The following is an 18094-nucleotide window of genomic DNA, read 5'->3' on the forward strand; positions in this document are numbered from 1 at the left end:
CTGAGCTCCCTCTTCACTTTGAGCAATAATGGCAGCAATTATCACCGTTGACTTTCAGAACTGCTTCATCTTTATCCTCCTATGCCTCTTCTCACTCTTTTGTTACTCTCTCTTCTTCAAGAAACCAAAGAACTCGCGAAGCTGTGATCTGCCTCCGACCCCTCCTTCTCTTCCAATCATTGGTCATCTTCACCTTCTCCTCTCTGCACTAGCCCACAAGTCTCTTCAGAAACTCTCCTCCAAGTATGGACCTCTTCTCCATCTACGGATCTTTCACGTCCCCATTATCCTCGTCTCTTCAGCCTCAGTGGCCTGCGAGATCTTTAAGACCCATGACGTGAGCGTTTCCTCTCGCGGTGTTGCTGCGATCGATGAGTCCCTCGTCTTTGGTTCTTCTGGGATCATCAACGCTCCCTATGGAGATTACTGGAAGTTCATGAAGAAGCTCATCGCCACTAAGCTTCTCCGACCACAATCGATTGAGAGGTCACGAGGTATTCGTGGTGAAGAGGTGATGCGATTTTACAACAGCCTTCTCGATAAGGCGAGGGTGAACGAGAGCGTTGAGATCAGTAAGGAAGCAATGAAGCTTGTGAACAACACCTTGTGCAGGATGAGCATGGGAAGGAGTTTTTCAGAGGAGAACGGCGAGGCAGAGAAAGTCAGGGGATTGGTGGATGAATCTTATGCCTTGACCAAGAAGATGTTCTTGGTTACTTTATTGCGCAGACCGCTCAAGATGTTTCGGATCCCATTGTTCGTGAAGGAGATAATGGGAGTTTCCGACAAATTCGATGAGTTGCTCGAGAGAATTCTTGTGGAACACAAAGAGAAACTGCAAGAGGGCTATCAAGGTACAGACATGATGGATGTCTTATTGGCAGCTTATGGAGACGAAAACGCAGAGTATAAGATCACTAGGAATCATATCAAGTCGTTTTTTGTGGTAAGTGTTCCTCATTATGTCGATTTTATTTAAAAATCCAAACGAAACTTACTTATAAAATGTTTTGTATCTTCTCATGGCAGGAGCTTTTCGTTGGAGGCACTGATACCTCAGTGCAAACTACACAATGGACAATGGCAGAGATCATTAATAACTCTAACGTTCTTGAGAGAATAAGGGAAGAAATTGATTTCGTTGTAGGGAAAACAAGGTTGATTCAAGAAACTGATCTACCGAACCTCCCTTACTTGCAAGCGGTAGTAAAAGAAGGGCTAAGATTGCATCCGCCTGGGCCTCTCTTGGTAAGGACGTTCCAAGAAAGATGCGAGATCAAAGGTTTCTACATACCGGAGAAGACAACACTTATTGTTAACGCTTATGCTGTGATGAGAGATCCTAGTTCTTGGGAAGATCCTGACGAGTTTAAGCCGGAGAGGTTTTTAAGTTCTTTAAGTGGGCAAGAAGGCGAGAAAGAGCAAGGTTTTAAGTACCTTCCTTTTGGCGGCGGAAGGAGAGGATGTCCTGGAAGTAATCTAGCTTATATATTTGTAGGAACCGCAATTGGAGTGATGGTGCAGTGCTTTGACTGGAAAATCGAAGGAGATAAGGTCGACATGGAAGAGACATTTGAAGGAATGAACCTAAGCATGGTTCATCCGCTTAAGTGCATGCCAGTTCCTCGAACCCTACCTTTTCCTTAAATTTACTTCTAAGATTCACAGTTCGGGACACTCTGGTTGAGAACATGTAATAAGTTTGCTTCTTCGATTCCATACATGTTCAAAGACGTTCCATTACATTTTCAGTCTTTTATGTTTGTTATATTGGAAATTTCGATATTGTATATGCAAGAAAGCCGAAGCATTGTATTTAGCTTACCAAGTTACATTTATAAAATCTTGGTATTTTCAAGAAACTATTGTACGGTAACCATTTTGGCAGAGCCGTGCCTACCTAGAGATATGGAGGCCGGAGGCATTGTTGAATTTTATTTTTAATATAATTTATATAAAAAAAAATATTTCAAAAATAACAATTGATATCACATAATAATAAAAAGGAAAATCAACAAAAAAATATAAAATTTTTGAAACACATGTTTTATCTTTTCTTTGGTATCCCTTCGTTAAAATTGATACGTGTCACAATCTTATAAGTTAGTAGCTTGGATATTTAATCTTTAAAACTGACACGTGTCATGATCTGTTTAATTTGATTTTAGACCGTTAAAATTAAACGTGTCACGATGAGTTACTAACTTTAAGAATAAAGCTTTATATAATAAGATGGGGAAAAATGCCAAAAAAATCCCGAAGTTATTTTTATTTGGAAGTTTAATACCCAATGGTTTTGGATTGGAATAAAAATACACTAAATAATAAAAACGTATCATTTAAAACCCAAAATAATAAGTGTTGTTATTTCCATACCCACGATTTTTCAACAAAATAAAAATTCCAATTTTACCCCCGGTTATTAAATTAATTATTAGTTTTTAATAATAAAATTATCGGTTTTCTGTTAACCATTTCATACCGAAAATTAATCTGGTTATTTCTCTTCTTCTTCCTCCTCTCATACCGGAATCAAATTAAAGAGCATATAATTAAACCGAAATAAACCGATTGATCATTATATAGTTTTTGTTTTTTCATATAATCCACTTTAATTGGCTAGAGAGAGATTGTAACGGTGTCGTCATCGCCAAACGATTGATTTTTGCATTTTGAGAGCTTCTTCCAAAAAAAAGGTTCGTTAATAGAGATTTCTCAGTGCTCTCTTTTGCGTGTTTCAGCTTCTTTGTTTTTCTACGATCTGATTCCATGTCTTTGTTTCTTGTTCGATTGTGAATTTGAGAAAATGGTGGATTAACCCTCGCCGGAGATTCGATTCCGGTGTTCGTCGCCGGTTACTAATCAACAGAGCTGGATCGTTCTAACCTTGATCTGAGATTAAAACCCCAACAACAAGCTTCACTACCATTATTAGCACCGTTGTTGGAATTAAACAAGCTATTAACTTTATCCATCAGATCTGAGCTTTGGTTTAAAGCTTCTGAGGAACCAAGCTCAACGACCCCGTTTTGAGCAGCGATACACGCCATCGTCTTCAACCCGTAAATCTGACCTTGACTAGCTCAACGACCCCGTTTTGAGCAGAGTCCTTTAGCTTTCCCTGATAGAGACAAACAAAGTATTAATGTATTATTCTGATTATTACGAGAATTACAATATGAACAATACAACAAGGACTTCCAAAAGTAAATGTTACATTATAATTTATTCTCTTTCACGAGTTTCAATAGCATGATACCTATCTTACTATATAATACCTTGTTATCCGATACACACCATTGTCTTCAACCCGTTTTCACGATTTGTTGTTGGAGAGTGTCTTTGTTGAACTGAGGAGGAAGAAGAGATTGTGGTTATGGTTGTGGAGGAAACAGAGATGGGTGCTGATTTGTTATGATGAAAGCTCTCATCGCCGCCGCCGATGCGTCATCGTCGGGTATTATCCGGAGCAACGACGATTAGAGAGAGGAGGAAGAAGAAGAGAGATAACCAGTTTAATTCTCGGTATGACATGGTTAACAGAAAACCGATAATTTTTTTATTAAAAATTAATAATTAATTTAATAACTGAGGGTAAAATTGGAATTTTTATTTTGTTGAAAAATCGTAGGTATAGAAATAACAACATTTATTATTTTGGATTTTAAATGACACGTTTTTATTATTTGATATATTTTTATTCCAATCCAAAACCATTGGGTATTAAACTTCCAAATAAAAATAACTTCGGGTTTTTTTTGGCATTTTTCCCTAATAGGGACTGCCTTGTTTTGTAATTTTTAACAATTTGGCAGAAATTTAGATAACCGGAATATCCGAAAAACTTAACCGAGTAAACCGAAAAAACCGGGAGTCTGCGTTCGGTTCGAACCAAACGCCCAAGGCTACTTATTTGTTTGTAAAAACAGCGGGAGATGTATGTACTTTGGGGGAAGGAGAGGAGATGGCGAGGAAGAGAGAAAGTACAAAGCTTGTCAAAATCAAAGACGCCATTAATCTCATCAACCAACGCGTTAGTCTAATCGGTATCGTCATTGAACAAAGAGAACCCAAACAATGTCGCAACAATGGTATCTCTTAACCCAAATTTCTCTCTTTGTTTTTTTGAAAACCCTAACATTTTACCCCAAAAGAAAAAAAAGGTCTTTACTTTTATCGATTCTTAAATTGAAAATGCGAATACTTTCTGCTGAAAGATTGAATCTTTTTGGCATTTTAGATTGGATTTGTACGCTCCGGGTAATTGATGATACATACCCAAGTCCTGGATTTACAGTAAATGTATTTTGTAACACTCTTGAAGAACTTCCTCAAATCAAGAATTACGACGATATGATTCTCTTTACACGCATCAAGGTACGTGACTCTGGTCTCTGAAACACTCATTGTCTTCAATTTTGATTATGTAAAAACAAAGTTTGGATTTTTGTTTTGTTTTGTTTTTGTAGATACAAACTTTTGATAGTGGGAAAAGAGTAAATGCTGCTTGTGATAGATGGGTTTCTTCGTTTGCGCTGTTCGAAGGAGCTACTGGCAAGGATTTTTTATGTTACCAATGCACTTCGAGTTTTCATGAAGAAGAAGCACTATACAAGAGTTCCATGGATGATCTACGCAAAGTTTTTGCCGGTTCTAGCGGATTTCTTAAAGGTAACAATGTTAGCTTGTTATGTGTTCTCAAATTTTCGTATTGTTTCAAGACTTATACTGTCTAAAGTCATAGCGTCTGCATCAGTGTAAAGATGTGCAAGAACTTTTCAGTGGCTTTAGATTGGTTATGTGGATTCTGGATTAATAACTTGGATAAGCTTTCATTTCCTCTTTTGGTTCTTAGCTCAGAGTTCAATTTACAGAGTAACGCCTTGCTCCCAAGAAAATTTTTCATTCTTGAGAGAGATCAAGAATGGAAAATGCTTTGATCTGGTGTGCAAGGTACTAAGATGACTCAACTCTTACCTTTGTTGCTCTATACTCTCAAATTAATAGAGAAGCTTGTGTGTAGTTGGTTACTTAAAATTCTTTTGATAACTCATCTTACCCTGTATTCTGCTGTTTACTGTAATGGAGATCCTCCATGCCGATGAACAGATGAGCACCGTTTTTGTATGGGATGGAACTGATGCTCCCCCAGCATTTATTCTGACAACGTGAGTATTAGGCATTATCAGTCATGTGTGGCATTTGTTTCCAAATTCCAATATATCAGTTGAGATTACATGTTAGTATCGCACCTCTTCTGATTAACTGACTTTCCGCTTTCCATACTCTACGCTTACTATTTTTATATTTGGTGTACAATGTTGGTTATTGACAGGGGAGTTGAAGAAGACGAGGCATTTAGCAGTCTCTCAGTTAATACTTTTCTGTCCAGAGATACATTGCTCAGCTTTCCAACACTTGGAACGATCTTGAGAGTTTCTCTAAGCAATCATCTATTTCATCAGGTTAAACCTGGTGACTGGGTGAAACTTCACCATTTACTCTGTGAAGTTGATAGGGGATCTTGGGTAGGTAAAGTTACCAACTCTACAAAGGTTCGTCGCGCTCAAGATGATTGTTTAGTTGAAAAGATAATGAGGTTAGTACTTTTCTTTTTGAGGTTTCTTTCGGTATATACTTCTGACCTTTCCGCTTACCACTTTTGGATTTTTATGTATGTTCCCAAAACTAGGATATATGATAAGAGAATAGCGTCAAAGTTGGGACACATTCCATATTGGAGTTTTCCATCGCCTCCTGGATTAACAGGTTGCACAATACTCCATCATCCTTAACGAAACAGGATTCAATTTCAACATTCTTTTTGGCTGCCTCAGCCTCGACATTCTTTAGACTGAATTCCTTAACATTCTCTGTGTCTTGCAGAGACGGATGACAATTGTGCCCCATTTGTTTCACTGATGGACATCATAACATTCCCCAAGGTACCACCATTCATGAATCTCTTTTCTGTATTCCCGTAAAAGATTAAGAATACTTTTATGTGCTCACCTACGCTGTTATTACAGGTTACATGCAAGTACAAATGCATTGTTCGGGTTGTAGCTGCATACCCTTGGCAACTAGAGGATTTCTGTTCAGATGAGAATCGCCGGCACCGAGTTTTGTTGACATTGGAGGATCCAACAGCGACTTTAGATGTTTTCTTAGGCGATAAGGAAGCAGNTTTTTTTTTTTTTTTTTTGTGCAAAACCCCCCTTTGGTCTATGCATCTAAACTGTAAAGAGAGATTGTCTCTGATACCCTAATCTAGTGTTAATTTATTGGCAGGAGTACTTTTGGGGTTTAGGATTTCAGAACACAGAGATATTGAGGAATAAGCGGAATCGGTTGCTTGGAATAAGGGGATTCTCCAACTTGGGTGCTCCAAGAAATCCACCATGGATTGAGTGTTGTATCTTCTCCTACTATACTCATAAAGCTGACCCATGGATGACCAGAAAATACCGAATTTTTGGTACTCGCCTTCTTGATTAAGCTTTGTTAAGACTAAATAGTTTAGTATTAGGAGTTTAGTACATAGATCATGTTAAGAATGTTCGATGTACCTAACCAAAAGAAACCTCTTCATGGTATAATGTATCAAGAATCATCAGATGAATTTTTAAAAAAATAAAGAGATTTAATTAAGCAAATCATTAGGAAAATGAATCAAAAATAATAACCTGCTGGTAGACCATGTCCTTACAATATGCAATTGACCAGACCAGTGACAGAAATAATGGCTGCAAACACTATGGCAAGCTTTCTCTGCGGTTTCTCATGTCTTCATCTCAGTCTTCACTCTGAAGGTTTCATTTGAACCCATGAGAGTGCCTTCGGCTCACATCTATAACTATAGGGTCCAGAGGGTAACAATCTCGGGTGATAATTTTGGAGCTGGAGGTTTTTAAATGGTTTCACTAGATTCTATAACTAAGAAAAAGCGGCAAGAAATGGAAAGATAATTGCTACATTTATAACTCTACTTGTAAAAATTCTGTCATCACTAAGGTCAACAAAGAAACGAATACAGAATCGGAAAAAAAGAAAAGAGAGACGGAGCAAACAAAAGTCAACTATGCTTTGCTTACTCGTTGAACATTGCCTAATACAACAGCTTCAGTGACCAAACAGAATGGTTTTGCGTGTTAACAGTCTTTCATAAAACTCCACAATCTTGTCCATTCTTCGCTGATACAACAACAACAACAACTCTTACACTACACTTGGTCTCAATCTGAAACCCTCTTTCCCTTACAGGGTCACTGACATCAGTTGGTTCCTGCTCAGATGTGAAGCAGCTCCTCGGGGATTGCAGCTGGATCTAAGTCCCAACAGTTTCCGGGAAATCCGCTGGTTGCATCTTTAAGAAACCAGGACGGCACTTGGTGCGAGAACCGCAACATCTCGCACCTCGGTATCCACTTCTTACTGTTTTCCTTCGTGCTCCTGTGATATACGGTTTTGTAGCCCTCTAGTTTAACAAGAGGGGCAATGCACACACCATACTGTTCAGTATACTCATCAAGGATCTCGACCATTTCATATTGGTGCCTCACTTCATCCGGGGTTGATCCGTCCCAGTTAAGTGACCAGTTCTTGTAGACAGCCCAAATCTCCCCAGTTGTGGGGAAGATTCGAACACAACCACCTCTCCCTGTCTTCTTGCCTTTCAAAAGATGCGAAAAGATGTTAACTTGGTCAACTATGTCAGAGTTTCGTATCCTGAAATGCCCACACGACTTTGTAAACCCGTATTGTACCCATTTCATTGACCCAAACTCGATGTCCGTTTTGGAGCTTAAGTAGGCAATGTCAATCTTAAAGGGTTGAACCGAGAGTACTTCCTTAACCACACAATATAGGCGTGGCATACCATCATCTTCATCATAAATTGCCCAAATTTGCCTTGGCTCAAAGGATTCCTCCGATCTGTTTTTATCAAAATCATGGAAATCAGAGTCTGGGACTGTTATTGGCCCGTTATTTTTGCGTCCTGTAACATCTCCCAACTTACAGGAGACAACAGTTTTTTCATCAAGGGGTATCGCATCCTCTGCAGCCGCTGCTGCTTCTGAAGCTAACCTCATGATCTCCAATCTTTTCTTAATGTCTGCCTTGGCCTTTTGAAGTAAGGGCTTCCGTGTATCCAATACTGATGCAGCAGAACACCGTCGGGATGAGCCATAACTTTGGAGATGAAGTTTGTAATCCTGATCCATTTTGCCATCCGTATTCATTGTCTTTGATACTGAAACAGGTTTCAGAGGGTTCTCAACAAATCCATTAGCAGTAGCTTCCAGGAAAACTTTGCTCTTCTTCCCAGGTCTGCCGACCTTAATTGCAGACCCGTGAGCAGACACGCTGGGCGGATTAGGATATATCAGACTTCCAGATGAGCTTTTCATCGAACATGTCCCATTAGAACCGTCTATGGCTTTCTTTATCCCCGCACTGACTACTGAGGTGCTGTGCTTATAAGGATACCCATTGGACACTGAGGACACACGCTTCAAATCCAGATTCCCTGGGGAGGTTGTTCCAGAGTATGAGCTCCATTCATATGAACCATTGGTACCATAATCATATCCATGTCCTTGCCCAGGATAGTGGCCTAAGAAATACGTTGAATTGGTGGGCATGCGTGAAATAGCATCATAACCATGTGTGCCATAACCATTACTTGGAGGCGCATGAGATGGAGGCGCATGCGATGGAGGCACATGAGATGGAGGCGCATGAGTTGGAGTCGTGTAATGAAATGACGCACTAACAGGAGCTGGACCAGTTTCTACAGCAATAAATGCTCCACGACAGTTCTTACATGAAAGCCTCTTATTCACATACTTCCTCAGGTACTCATACTGAACTTTGCAAGAGGTGCATACAGTCCAGAAAGTATCAAGCCTTTCTGAAGATGGTGGAAACCGATCAAATACTGCAGTCCCAGTCCCAGTCCCAGTCCCAGGCATGTACTCTGTGCTGTGCTTCTGAACCACTGTGGAGTCGATATGCTTCTTTCTTTTGTAGTAAAACGTGCTTTTATTAAACTCATTGGACAAGAAACCCCAGGCTTCAGAAATGAGATGGAATGCACCATCAGCCCCAATGCATTTGTTCTTGTCGGGATGAAGCAATACAGCCATCTTCTTGTACTGTTTCTTCACTTCTCTTTTCCCAGCCGACGGTTTCAGTCCAAGTACAGCATAATAATCAATTTGACCACCACTCCTACACTGAGAAGCTAAATAAACTTCAAACGTAGCAATCATCTGAGATAAACCTTCCAAATCAGGAAACAAAGACCTAGCTTTCAACGCATAACTCCTAGCGCCTGTGAAATCTTTTTCCACAAATCTTCTCTCAGCGATCTGTTTCACTCTGAGGGCTTCCTCTCTGTAAGCTTCCATGTAGAAAAAACCAGTCCAATATATATAAAAAAACAAAAAAAAAAACCAGCAGCTCTGCAAAAGGAAACTAACACCGTTCTCGCAAGCTAGAAGCCGAAATACATTCTATATTCAACCACCAAAATATCATCATCACCATTATCTGCAAACATTCACAAAGAATAGCATTAATTCTCATAAGTCACTGCAATATAAACCAATACCTGACCAACCACACATACAACATTCTCAAACTAGCTTTTTTACTCAAACCAAAAATGTAAACAAAACCACACTTACTAACTTACATCCTCTGATTCGAGATCTAGAATCTCCAAGTTCCGTTTTTTATTGACAAAAATGCTAACTTTATATCACCAAAACATAGAGAATTATACAATTACTCAACTAGATTTGAATAATTAAGCACATAGAAGTCATAAAGTAGCTAAATTTAATCTCCATTTCGGACCAAATCTCCCAGAAACCAAAACAAGCACAAGCGTCAGATTCAAGCTACAAACTTCTTCAACAAATCACTATAAAACCCTACTTAAAAAGGATTCATCTTTAAATCCCCAACTCAAGATTTGCTCAATTTTCATCAATACCACAAAAACCTAAAATTTCAAGAAATGAAAAAAAAAACAAAACAAAAACCGGGAATAAAGCTAGCGATCTTACTGATATAAATTGGGGAAGTTTACAAAAATCAAAGCCTTCAAAATAGATCTCTTCAAGTTCTTCCTCCAACTACTTTGAACAGATCAAATCAAGAAAGAAAAAAAGCAAGATTTGGAATCAAGAAGAGCTTTAAATGACTACAGTAACTTAGGGTTTATGGGTTTCAGTGAAAGTTATTTTCAGGGTTATCGGGCGACTCAAGCATCACCGGAAAACAGCTCGAGATTTCGCCGTCGATCGGCGATCGAGAAAATTTATTTTCGAGAAAAATGAAAGATAAAATAAAAATTGGGTTTTTTTTTTTTGGTATTAAGTAAAATATATTTTTCAGTGAAAGTAAACGGTGCTAATTTGTTAATAGTACTCTCTCTCGAGGCTCTGATCTATGCTATCGTGCACTGTAATGAGAAGTGCGCATATTTAATTTTTTTTTCTCTTTATTAAAAAAATAATTATTAAAATTGTTTTAATGTGATAATTTAAGATTTTTAAATGTATGATGCAAGTTGCATTTATCCCTTTTGTTATCTTTAAATTTTGAAACTTTTTTAAAACAACCACAGCCAGTTATTTACTTGGATCTAGATTTTTAGTCTAATATTCATTTTAATGATACAAAATTAATATAATTCTTGGTTATCAAATAATAGTTCTCTTAAGACACAGAAAGAGTCAACTTTAAACGACATATATATATATATATATATATAACCCATCCAGCTATTACAAATTCATGAAGATTCATTGTAGAATTAAAAATATAATAACAACGTTGTGTTTTATCTACTAATTGCATCTCATAACAATTTATTTATAGTCAAATTCGATTCGATTATCATTTTTTAAAAAGGACTAGTTCAGCAATTTTGATTATTTTTGGATATTATTAATATGTAAAATTCGACCCAGTAATACATTATAATGTCAAACTGCCTCTATTAACCTTTTTAATCTTTACACACAACTCAAATGAGTGAATCTTACATGAAATGATCTCACATTCCGCATAACAACAAAATTATGATTCACATGCTTCATATTGTCTCTGACAAATAAAATATGAAATGTGAGCATAACAATCATATGCCTAAAGCCATTACCGTGAATCAGATCACAAGTATACTATTATTAGTACCAGTATAGTTCAAAGTAATTGTGAAGAGTTTTTCAATATCTAGTTCTTTTAACTTTTTAAGTATGCAATAAGCTAACTACAACAGTAGCTCTTTTGTGATCATATTGATATAATTAAATTAATGATTCTTTTTTGTTTGCCAATTCACATTATCTAGTGAGCAGTTACAACTATGTAAGAGATATTCACAATGTTGGACAACATTTTTAGAGAAACATTTTGTTACAACATTGCAGCATTTTTTTGTTTCCCTAGCTTAGTTTGAATAACAATCGAAGTTGATACACATTATGGGCCTGATCTCTTACTAGTAGCTGGAATAGTGATAGAGATTGAAAAATAAAGAGAGGAAGCTGAAAGAACGACACAGGTTTTTTAAAAACCAGATGTCGCAGGAACTATTTTTACGAGAGTTGTGGTGTCACTGTTGTCATTAAAAATAACAAGATCTAGACTGTTAAAAAGATTTAAAAAGTGTCGCTGCAACTGCTTTTATGATGTTGCTGGTGTTCTCTCTGCGAACTTAACTTTCAAGTTACATGTATTTTTTAGTCGCGGATCGCTAGATCAACGATCATGAAAAGAATAGAGCCTATGTCATATTGCTTCCTAGTTCCTACAGAAGAAGGTTTCCTTAACATTGATGTCAAAGAGTAGTTTATAAATTGTGTTACTTTTGGTAAAGTATTTTAAAATTTAACATTTCGATTATATGATTTTGTGGTAAATGTCATAATTTTGTTGTTGTTGTTTTTGACATCACTGTCATAAATTTATTTAATTTCTCAGGTTTTGGCCTAAATATTTAGATAATTTAATCTCCAACTTTGCATTTTTTTAATTAAAACAAAAAAAAAAAAAGACAATTTTAGTCATGTCTGTAGCTAACTAACGGGATAAATCTATTTTGACTGATACCGGAAATTAAAATGATTTAGTCAACTTAATTATGAGAATTTTATTCATCTACTAAAACAGTTCGAGTTCGAGAGTTATGTTCTTTTTCCTACATAAAGTTGTGGTTTGGTTTTTTATTAAACATCCCCAAACCAACTTTGCTGCATAAAACAGCTAAGCGCTTTACCGACAAAACACAAACAAAACAGTTCTTTTACATAAATCGACGCCGTTTGATTAAAAGTTTATTAACATTATCAATTTTTCTCTGGGCTGCTTCTTCTCAAAGGAGAGAAGACGATTACGAAGAAAAAAATTTGCAGACGAGAAAGAACATTTTGTTGCTTCAACTCCAATTTAGGTATCAATCTCTAATCTCAATTTCCCCCCTACATTTTTTCGGTTCAATCGGTCTATCTTTAACCGATTAGGGGAAACCAAAGAAGATCTCTTTAGGAGTTTTGTTTAAATGATCCAATACGTTTGACTTTTTTTTTTGTCAAATTATTTGTAAATTTGAAAATTTTGAGTGGATTCTTAGGATTTGGGAACGATCATTACTTATTTTCTCATAGAAAACTAAAAACCCGAAATTCAACTTGAGATTCAGAAAATTGAATCTTTCCTTCAAAGTTTGGTTATTGAACTTGTGAAGTTTCTGTGGCATTTGCAGTTAGAGAAAGGAGCTTAATTGAAGATTCAATGGCTTCTGATAGAGAAGAGTTTAACTTGTGTGGACCTTCACATCTCACAACTGTTGATTGGTATGTTTTGACTGTTATTAACCATTTTCGTGTATGATCCGTGACATTGTCTATTATAATTTATAAATAGCTCTTGTGGATCTTTTGATTGGTATGTTAATGGATTTTATTCATATGTCCATTGGTCATGTTGAACAACATATCAACCTATAAAGCTTTGTGGTTATAGCATTTGAAAATCTTGTGCCACACCATGGTTAATATGTAGAATTGTAATGAAGGTGTCACTAGTCTTTAAACGAACCTGTGTTTAGACTTATCAAATGGGTTTCTTAAAATTTGTTTTTTTTTTGGTCAGGGGAAATGAAGATCACCAGCGTTGTGTAGCAGCTTGTTTGGTTCAAGGTATATATATAGTAGAGCGTGACCGTCAGCTTAAACGTGAAGGCTCTGAAGCACTTGCACTTCCATGGTGGGAGTCCTTCAACTTCAAGTTGATCCGTCACCTTAAAGACGATGCTGATTTCTCCATCTTTGGCGGCATTTACGAATACAAATCGCCGCAACCAGAGTCCGTTGAATCTGGAGCTCCGCGGTATGTCATAGCCTTTAGAGGGACATTAACTAAAGCGGACTCGATAACCCGTGATATTGAGTTGGACATCCACATCATCCGCAACGGGCTACACCGAACATCTCGTTTTGAGATCGCCATGCAAGCTGTGAAAAGCATGGCTGATTCTGTTGGCGCTTCAAGCTTCTGGCTAACAGGACATTCTCTCGGTGCAGCGATGGCGCTTCTCGCTGGTAAAACAATGGCAAAGACTGGTGTTTACATCAATTCCTTGTTGTTCAATCCTCCATTTGTGTCTCCCCCAATTGAGAGGATAGCAAACGAAAAGGTTAGGCATGGGATTAGATTCGCGGGGAGCCTCATCACAGCAGGGCTTGCTCTGTCCAGAACCATCAAACAAGCACAGCAGCCGCAGCAACAGCAACTGCAACTACAAAACTTGTCTGAAGATCCACTAGAGGCATTATCTTCTTGGCTCCCTAACATACATGTAAATCCAGGGGACCATCTATGTTCAGAGTACATTGGTTTTTTTGAGCACCGGGGAACAATGGAACAGATTGGGTATGGAGCTGGGATAGTGGAGCGGATGGCGATGCAGCATTCTTTGGGAGGTTTGCTGATGGATGCCATGGGAGTGAGCAATGCAGTTGAAGTAGAAGAGCCGGTTCATGTCATCCCATCTGCAAATCTAATAGTAAACAAGACCAATTCCGAAGATTACAAGGAAGCACATGGGATACACCAATGGTGGAGGGAAGACCAAGATTTGAGTTCCCACATTTACATGTACAAATAGCTCTCGTTTTCTTTTCTTTTTTCTCATTACTAAGATTTGGTTTGTTCGTACATTTGTTTGTAATGAAGACGAAGTATGAAAATTATTCTTTTATCTATGTAATAGTTTTGTTTTGTGTTATGATTGACTCTGAAACAGTTGTACTTTCTGATTTCCACTAGGTTACTTTTGTGACGATGGGTCCAAACATTTGTCTCGACAAGAATTATTTCAATATTTACGAATTAAGAACATGATACTTTTGTTTGCAATATGATTGTGGAATCTTTGTTTTCCCACAGAAAAATATTGATGCAATTAGAGTAGATTTTATAGGCCTCAAGCTCACAGCCTTTAGAACAACGATAAATTTTCGCCGCGATCACCAAGAAACGGCTATTCAGCCTTTATAAGTTGCTCTGCATATTCTTAGGCCATACATACTTCTTCTATGAGTCTATCATGTAGCTACACGGAAAATCTGTAATGTAAATAAATTGACGACCAAGAAAGCACGTTTGGGAGAGGTACTCACCTAGTGCTAATGGCGTAGATGTAACACCAAGATAATGTGGATAGCTTAGGGGGTAAGCAAAAATAAAAGATGTAGCAGAGCACCTTATAATATAATGATACCATTCTATAGTTTTGTTTCTTTTTACAGCCGAAGAAGAAGAAGAAGAAGAAGAGGATAAGAAAATATGTTTAAGATTCAGCCTTAAACAAGTGAAGAAGAAGAAGAAGCAAAAAAAAAAAAGAAAAAATGCTCAACGAATAGGAACTTTGATCCAGCCATTAGCGAAAGCAATAGCTAAGATGACGAATGGAGTTGACATACCGAAGATGATAATGTAAGGAAGAGGCGTCTTCATCGGATTTTCTCCTTCTCTTTCACCAACGCTTTGCCAATACCTGCAAATCGCAATGCAAATCTCATCCATAACCATTTCGCCGAACACCAATGCGCGCATGGCATGTTTATACTAAACCAAATATGTTCTTTTGACACTACACTAGCACTCGTTAAGCCACTTACAAAGCACGAGTTTTAGTCAACAACATGCATTATGCGCACGACTCAAATAGTGACATATACTAACACAAACAACTAGACTACATTACAATTTTGAATTTCTTAATTTTCAAAATGTTTTCATCAATTTTTGTAATTCCGCAAATTACAATTTTCTCTATTAGTCATCTAATCTTTCGATTTCATGATTTTTTTTCTTCTACAATTCTGTGATATGGAATTGAAAGGCTAAAGATTAACTAACTGTTCTGGTTCTTCCTCTTTGGTTATGAACTTCTTCTTGTCTTTAGGCTTCACTTCTCCATCTCCTCCACCTTAAAACAAGAACCAAGGATTAACAAAATTATCATCTACCAATAAAATAAAATAAATGTGAAAATTCTGATTTAAAAGAGATATAAGAGTACCTAATTTGGCGTGAAGCTTGAACTGTTGAACCCCTAATGGAGATGGTGAACAGAGGAACTTAGGCAAAACACGGAACGATGAATATGAAGAAGATGATGAAGTTGAGGACTCATTAGTTTTGTGGCTAAAGGAAGAAGTGATTTGAGAGGAAATGTGGAATTTGGCTGCCATTTCCAACACCAACCAATACGTTTTTTTTCTTTTTCTTTGGTTGACTATTATATTATATGGCTTTTAATTTTATTTCACTATATAGATTTTTTTTGTTATTAAGGAGAGATACATGTGGCATGTGTCTTACCACTAGATGACATTTGGGAAACTTTGAGTGAAACCTTATCCTCTTTATATCTTTTATTTTTGATCTGATGTTTTATATTAGCACTCGGTTTGCCGAGGAAGTAGGAACATTTGAACTAAACCGAATCAATTTGATAAATGAGAGAATGTGCAAACCAGGCCTTTTCAAATAATTTTGCTAATTCTTGCCAAACAAAAAAAAACTATAATTAATTTAATACATTAATACATTAGTCTTGTACTAAAAACCAGTCTTCAATATTTCGCAATTAGTTTAATGCATTACATTAGACATTATAACAGTTACAAAATAAATGTTGTTTTTTTAATACAAACCAATTCTCTCGTTGCAAAGCAACCCGCACATTCAACTCCAGTAACTCAACTAAACGCTTTCTAGTCCAAGAGCGCCTTTACCATAGTGTAATGTAATTTAAAATTTTGCTTGGTTAATTTAAATGTTATACTTTCTCAATATATATCTCACTTTTGCATGCATAAGAAAGAGATATTATAAGACAATTTGATCTGGGAACCGATTATTTTAATTATATGGATGAGTTAAGTTTTGGAAACATGATCAAATGGTAAAACTAGTTTATCAAATTGATACGACAAATACTACATTGTGAATGTGATTCTCCTCTAGCTGCGACAAGGACGGTCGAAACCACAATTGGAGCAGCTTTTGCCAGTCCGATTATGATCGTTGATGAAACCACAGTTATAACATCTTCGACTAGTAACAGAAGCCTCCAGAATCTCCGCGGCAAGATTTGGGTAACTATCAACGAACAACGTTTAACTTATCAAAGCTATGTATCATAAGTTCATTCGTTCTAATATATAACTTAAAGCTGCATCGTTGAGGACTTTGTCAAAAGGGGTTTGAGCGAGCTCAAGGAAGTCAAAATTATTAGAGCCCACAAGAAAAACAACTCTCAAAGTTACTCTATAAGTTCTCATTACATCACTATATATATAACTTTCATCTTGCTAAGAACCCTAGTTACATGTTATCACATTGGGCTTAGGTTTGTCTTTCTTGTGGGCTCTAATAAAAATAATTTGCCATATCCAGAGAAGATATAAGCTCGGATCTGCATAGATCTCGTAGTTGGATAATCTTGTATTTGACAGCCGTAAGATAGAGAGCCCGAGCGTGTTGCTTCATTTTGCCGGAAAGCATAGAACCATCACTGTATATAAACTCAACAAAAGCTTCTAGCTCTTCTTGTTTCATCTCCGAGAGAGTGATTGTTTTAACCAACTTACCCAAAGTCTTGAACTCCTATTCAAAAACATATATACATGTTCATGTTGAGAGAATTACATAAACTACAGTCACTACACAGTAGAACGTTTAGTTTTGATTCTTTGAATAATATGATGATATCAATACGAGAAAATGAGAGAAGAAGAGACCAGAATAACTTTGTGGGCAGAGATAACTGAACCCTCATCACTATTAACTGCCTTGAGACATACGTCAACTCGCCATTTTTCCATGACCTTTGCAAGTAGAGCCGAGAAATGCTCTTTTGTGGGTTTGTGTTGTTGCCATATCAATAAAGTATAATGTGACGTTGTCAATGATGGTGGATTATATAGACGGAACACCATGACATGCATCGGTCAAAATGAATAATTTTAATTTCACATCTGTTTCCAATTTACAAGACTTTGGAAATGGAGAAGAGACAGCAAAAATAGTTCAATGGTCTGGCCTCCTCTCTTGGAAATTGGTCTCCGATTTTGGAAATTGTTTACGCATGAAATCAAACAGGTGTAGACAAACAACAGTAAAGTCTTGGCATAATTCTAAATCCATTTCTTTGCTTTTCTAAACATTTTCGGATTAAAGTTGCATGCAAAGTCTTTTTTTTTTGTTTGAATAAATTTGACATTCATTCATTTAATTTTTTTTTTATCAGCATGTTAAAAATAAATACTACTCTCTCTATCTCTAATAGTTCGATATTTTGACAATTTCACATATATTAAAAAATTAAATTTTTTTATATAAATTAACTTATAATTATTTTTAGTAGAAAGAGAAACTATAAACTTTAAATAATACTCCATCCGTTTCATAATATAGGATGTTTAGAGAAGTTTTTTTGTTTCATAACATAGGATGTTTTCAAGTTTCTATGTAACTTTTAGATTAGTTTAATACTTTAAATTAT

The 18094-nt window shown here is 36.7% G+C and overlaps 5 protein-coding genes and 1 long non-coding RNA gene across 6 annotated transcripts; 3 read left to right on the forward strand and 3 right to left on the reverse strand.

The window, feature by feature from the left end:
- On the forward strand, positions 7 to 1824 carry LOC104747173 (cytochrome P450 705A20-like). The gene is made up of 2 exons (XM_010468757.1): positions 7 to 946; positions 1030 to 1824. Exons 1-2 carry the CDS (start codon positions 29 to 31, stop codon positions 1645 to 1647), a joined length of 1536 nt encoding a protein of 511 aa, XP_010467059.1. The 5' UTR covers positions 7 to 28; the 3' UTR covers positions 1648 to 1824.
- Positions 3958 to 6635, forward strand: LOC104747174 (protection of telomeres protein 1a-like). Its single transcript, XM_010468759.2, has 10 exons — positions 3958 to 4091; positions 4241 to 4377; positions 4470 to 4671; positions 4856 to 4953; positions 5089 to 5168; positions 5336 to 5599; positions 5693 to 5769; positions 5887 to 5945; positions 6030 to 6184; positions 6291 to 6635. Exons 1-10 carry the CDS (start codon positions 3965 to 3967, stop codon positions 6496 to 6498), a joined length of 1407 nt encoding a protein of 468 aa, XP_010467061.1. The 5' UTR covers positions 3958 to 3964; the 3' UTR covers positions 6499 to 6635.
- LOC104747175 lies at positions 6954 to 10446 on the reverse strand. Its single transcript, XM_010468760.2, has 2 exons — positions 10077 to 10446; positions 6954 to 9555 (listed from the first exon to the last, which is right to left on the reverse strand). The coding sequence occupies exon 2, from the start codon at positions 9411 to 9413 to the stop codon at positions 7290 to 7292; it is 2124 nt and encodes a 707-aa protein (XP_010467062.1). The 5' UTR covers positions 9414 to 9555; positions 10077 to 10446; the 3' UTR covers positions 6954 to 7289.
- Positions 12277 to 14330, forward strand: LOC104747176 (GDSL esterase/lipase At4g10955-like). Its single transcript, XM_010468761.2, has 3 exons — positions 12277 to 12469; positions 12782 to 12872; positions 13171 to 14330. Exons 2-3 carry the CDS (start codon positions 12811 to 12813, stop codon positions 14183 to 14185), a joined length of 1077 nt encoding a protein of 358 aa, XP_010467063.1. The 5' UTR covers positions 12277 to 12469; positions 12782 to 12810; the 3' UTR covers positions 14186 to 14330.
- Positions 14741 to 15827, reverse strand: LOC104747177. Its single transcript, XM_010468762.2, has 3 exons — positions 15605 to 15827; positions 15442 to 15511; positions 14741 to 15076 (listed from the first exon to the last, which is right to left on the reverse strand). The coding sequence occupies exons 1-3, from the start codon at positions 15774 to 15776 to the stop codon at positions 14932 to 14934; spliced, it is 387 nt and encodes a 128-aa protein (XP_010467064.1). The 5' UTR covers positions 15777 to 15827; the 3' UTR covers positions 14741 to 14931.
- On the reverse strand, positions 16833 to 17462 carry LOC104747178. Its single transcript, XR_002035399.1, has 2 exons — positions 17331 to 17462; positions 16833 to 17196 (listed from the first exon to the last, which is right to left on the reverse strand). It is a non-coding gene; the product is annotated as an uncharacterized LOC104747178 (long non-coding RNA).

This window comes from Camelina sativa, chromosome 15 (genome assembly GCF_000633955.1).
Source record: "Camelina sativa cultivar DH55 chromosome 15, Cs, whole genome shotgun sequence".
NCBI lineage: Eukaryota > Viridiplantae > Streptophyta > Magnoliopsida > Brassicales > Brassicaceae > Camelina > Camelina sativa.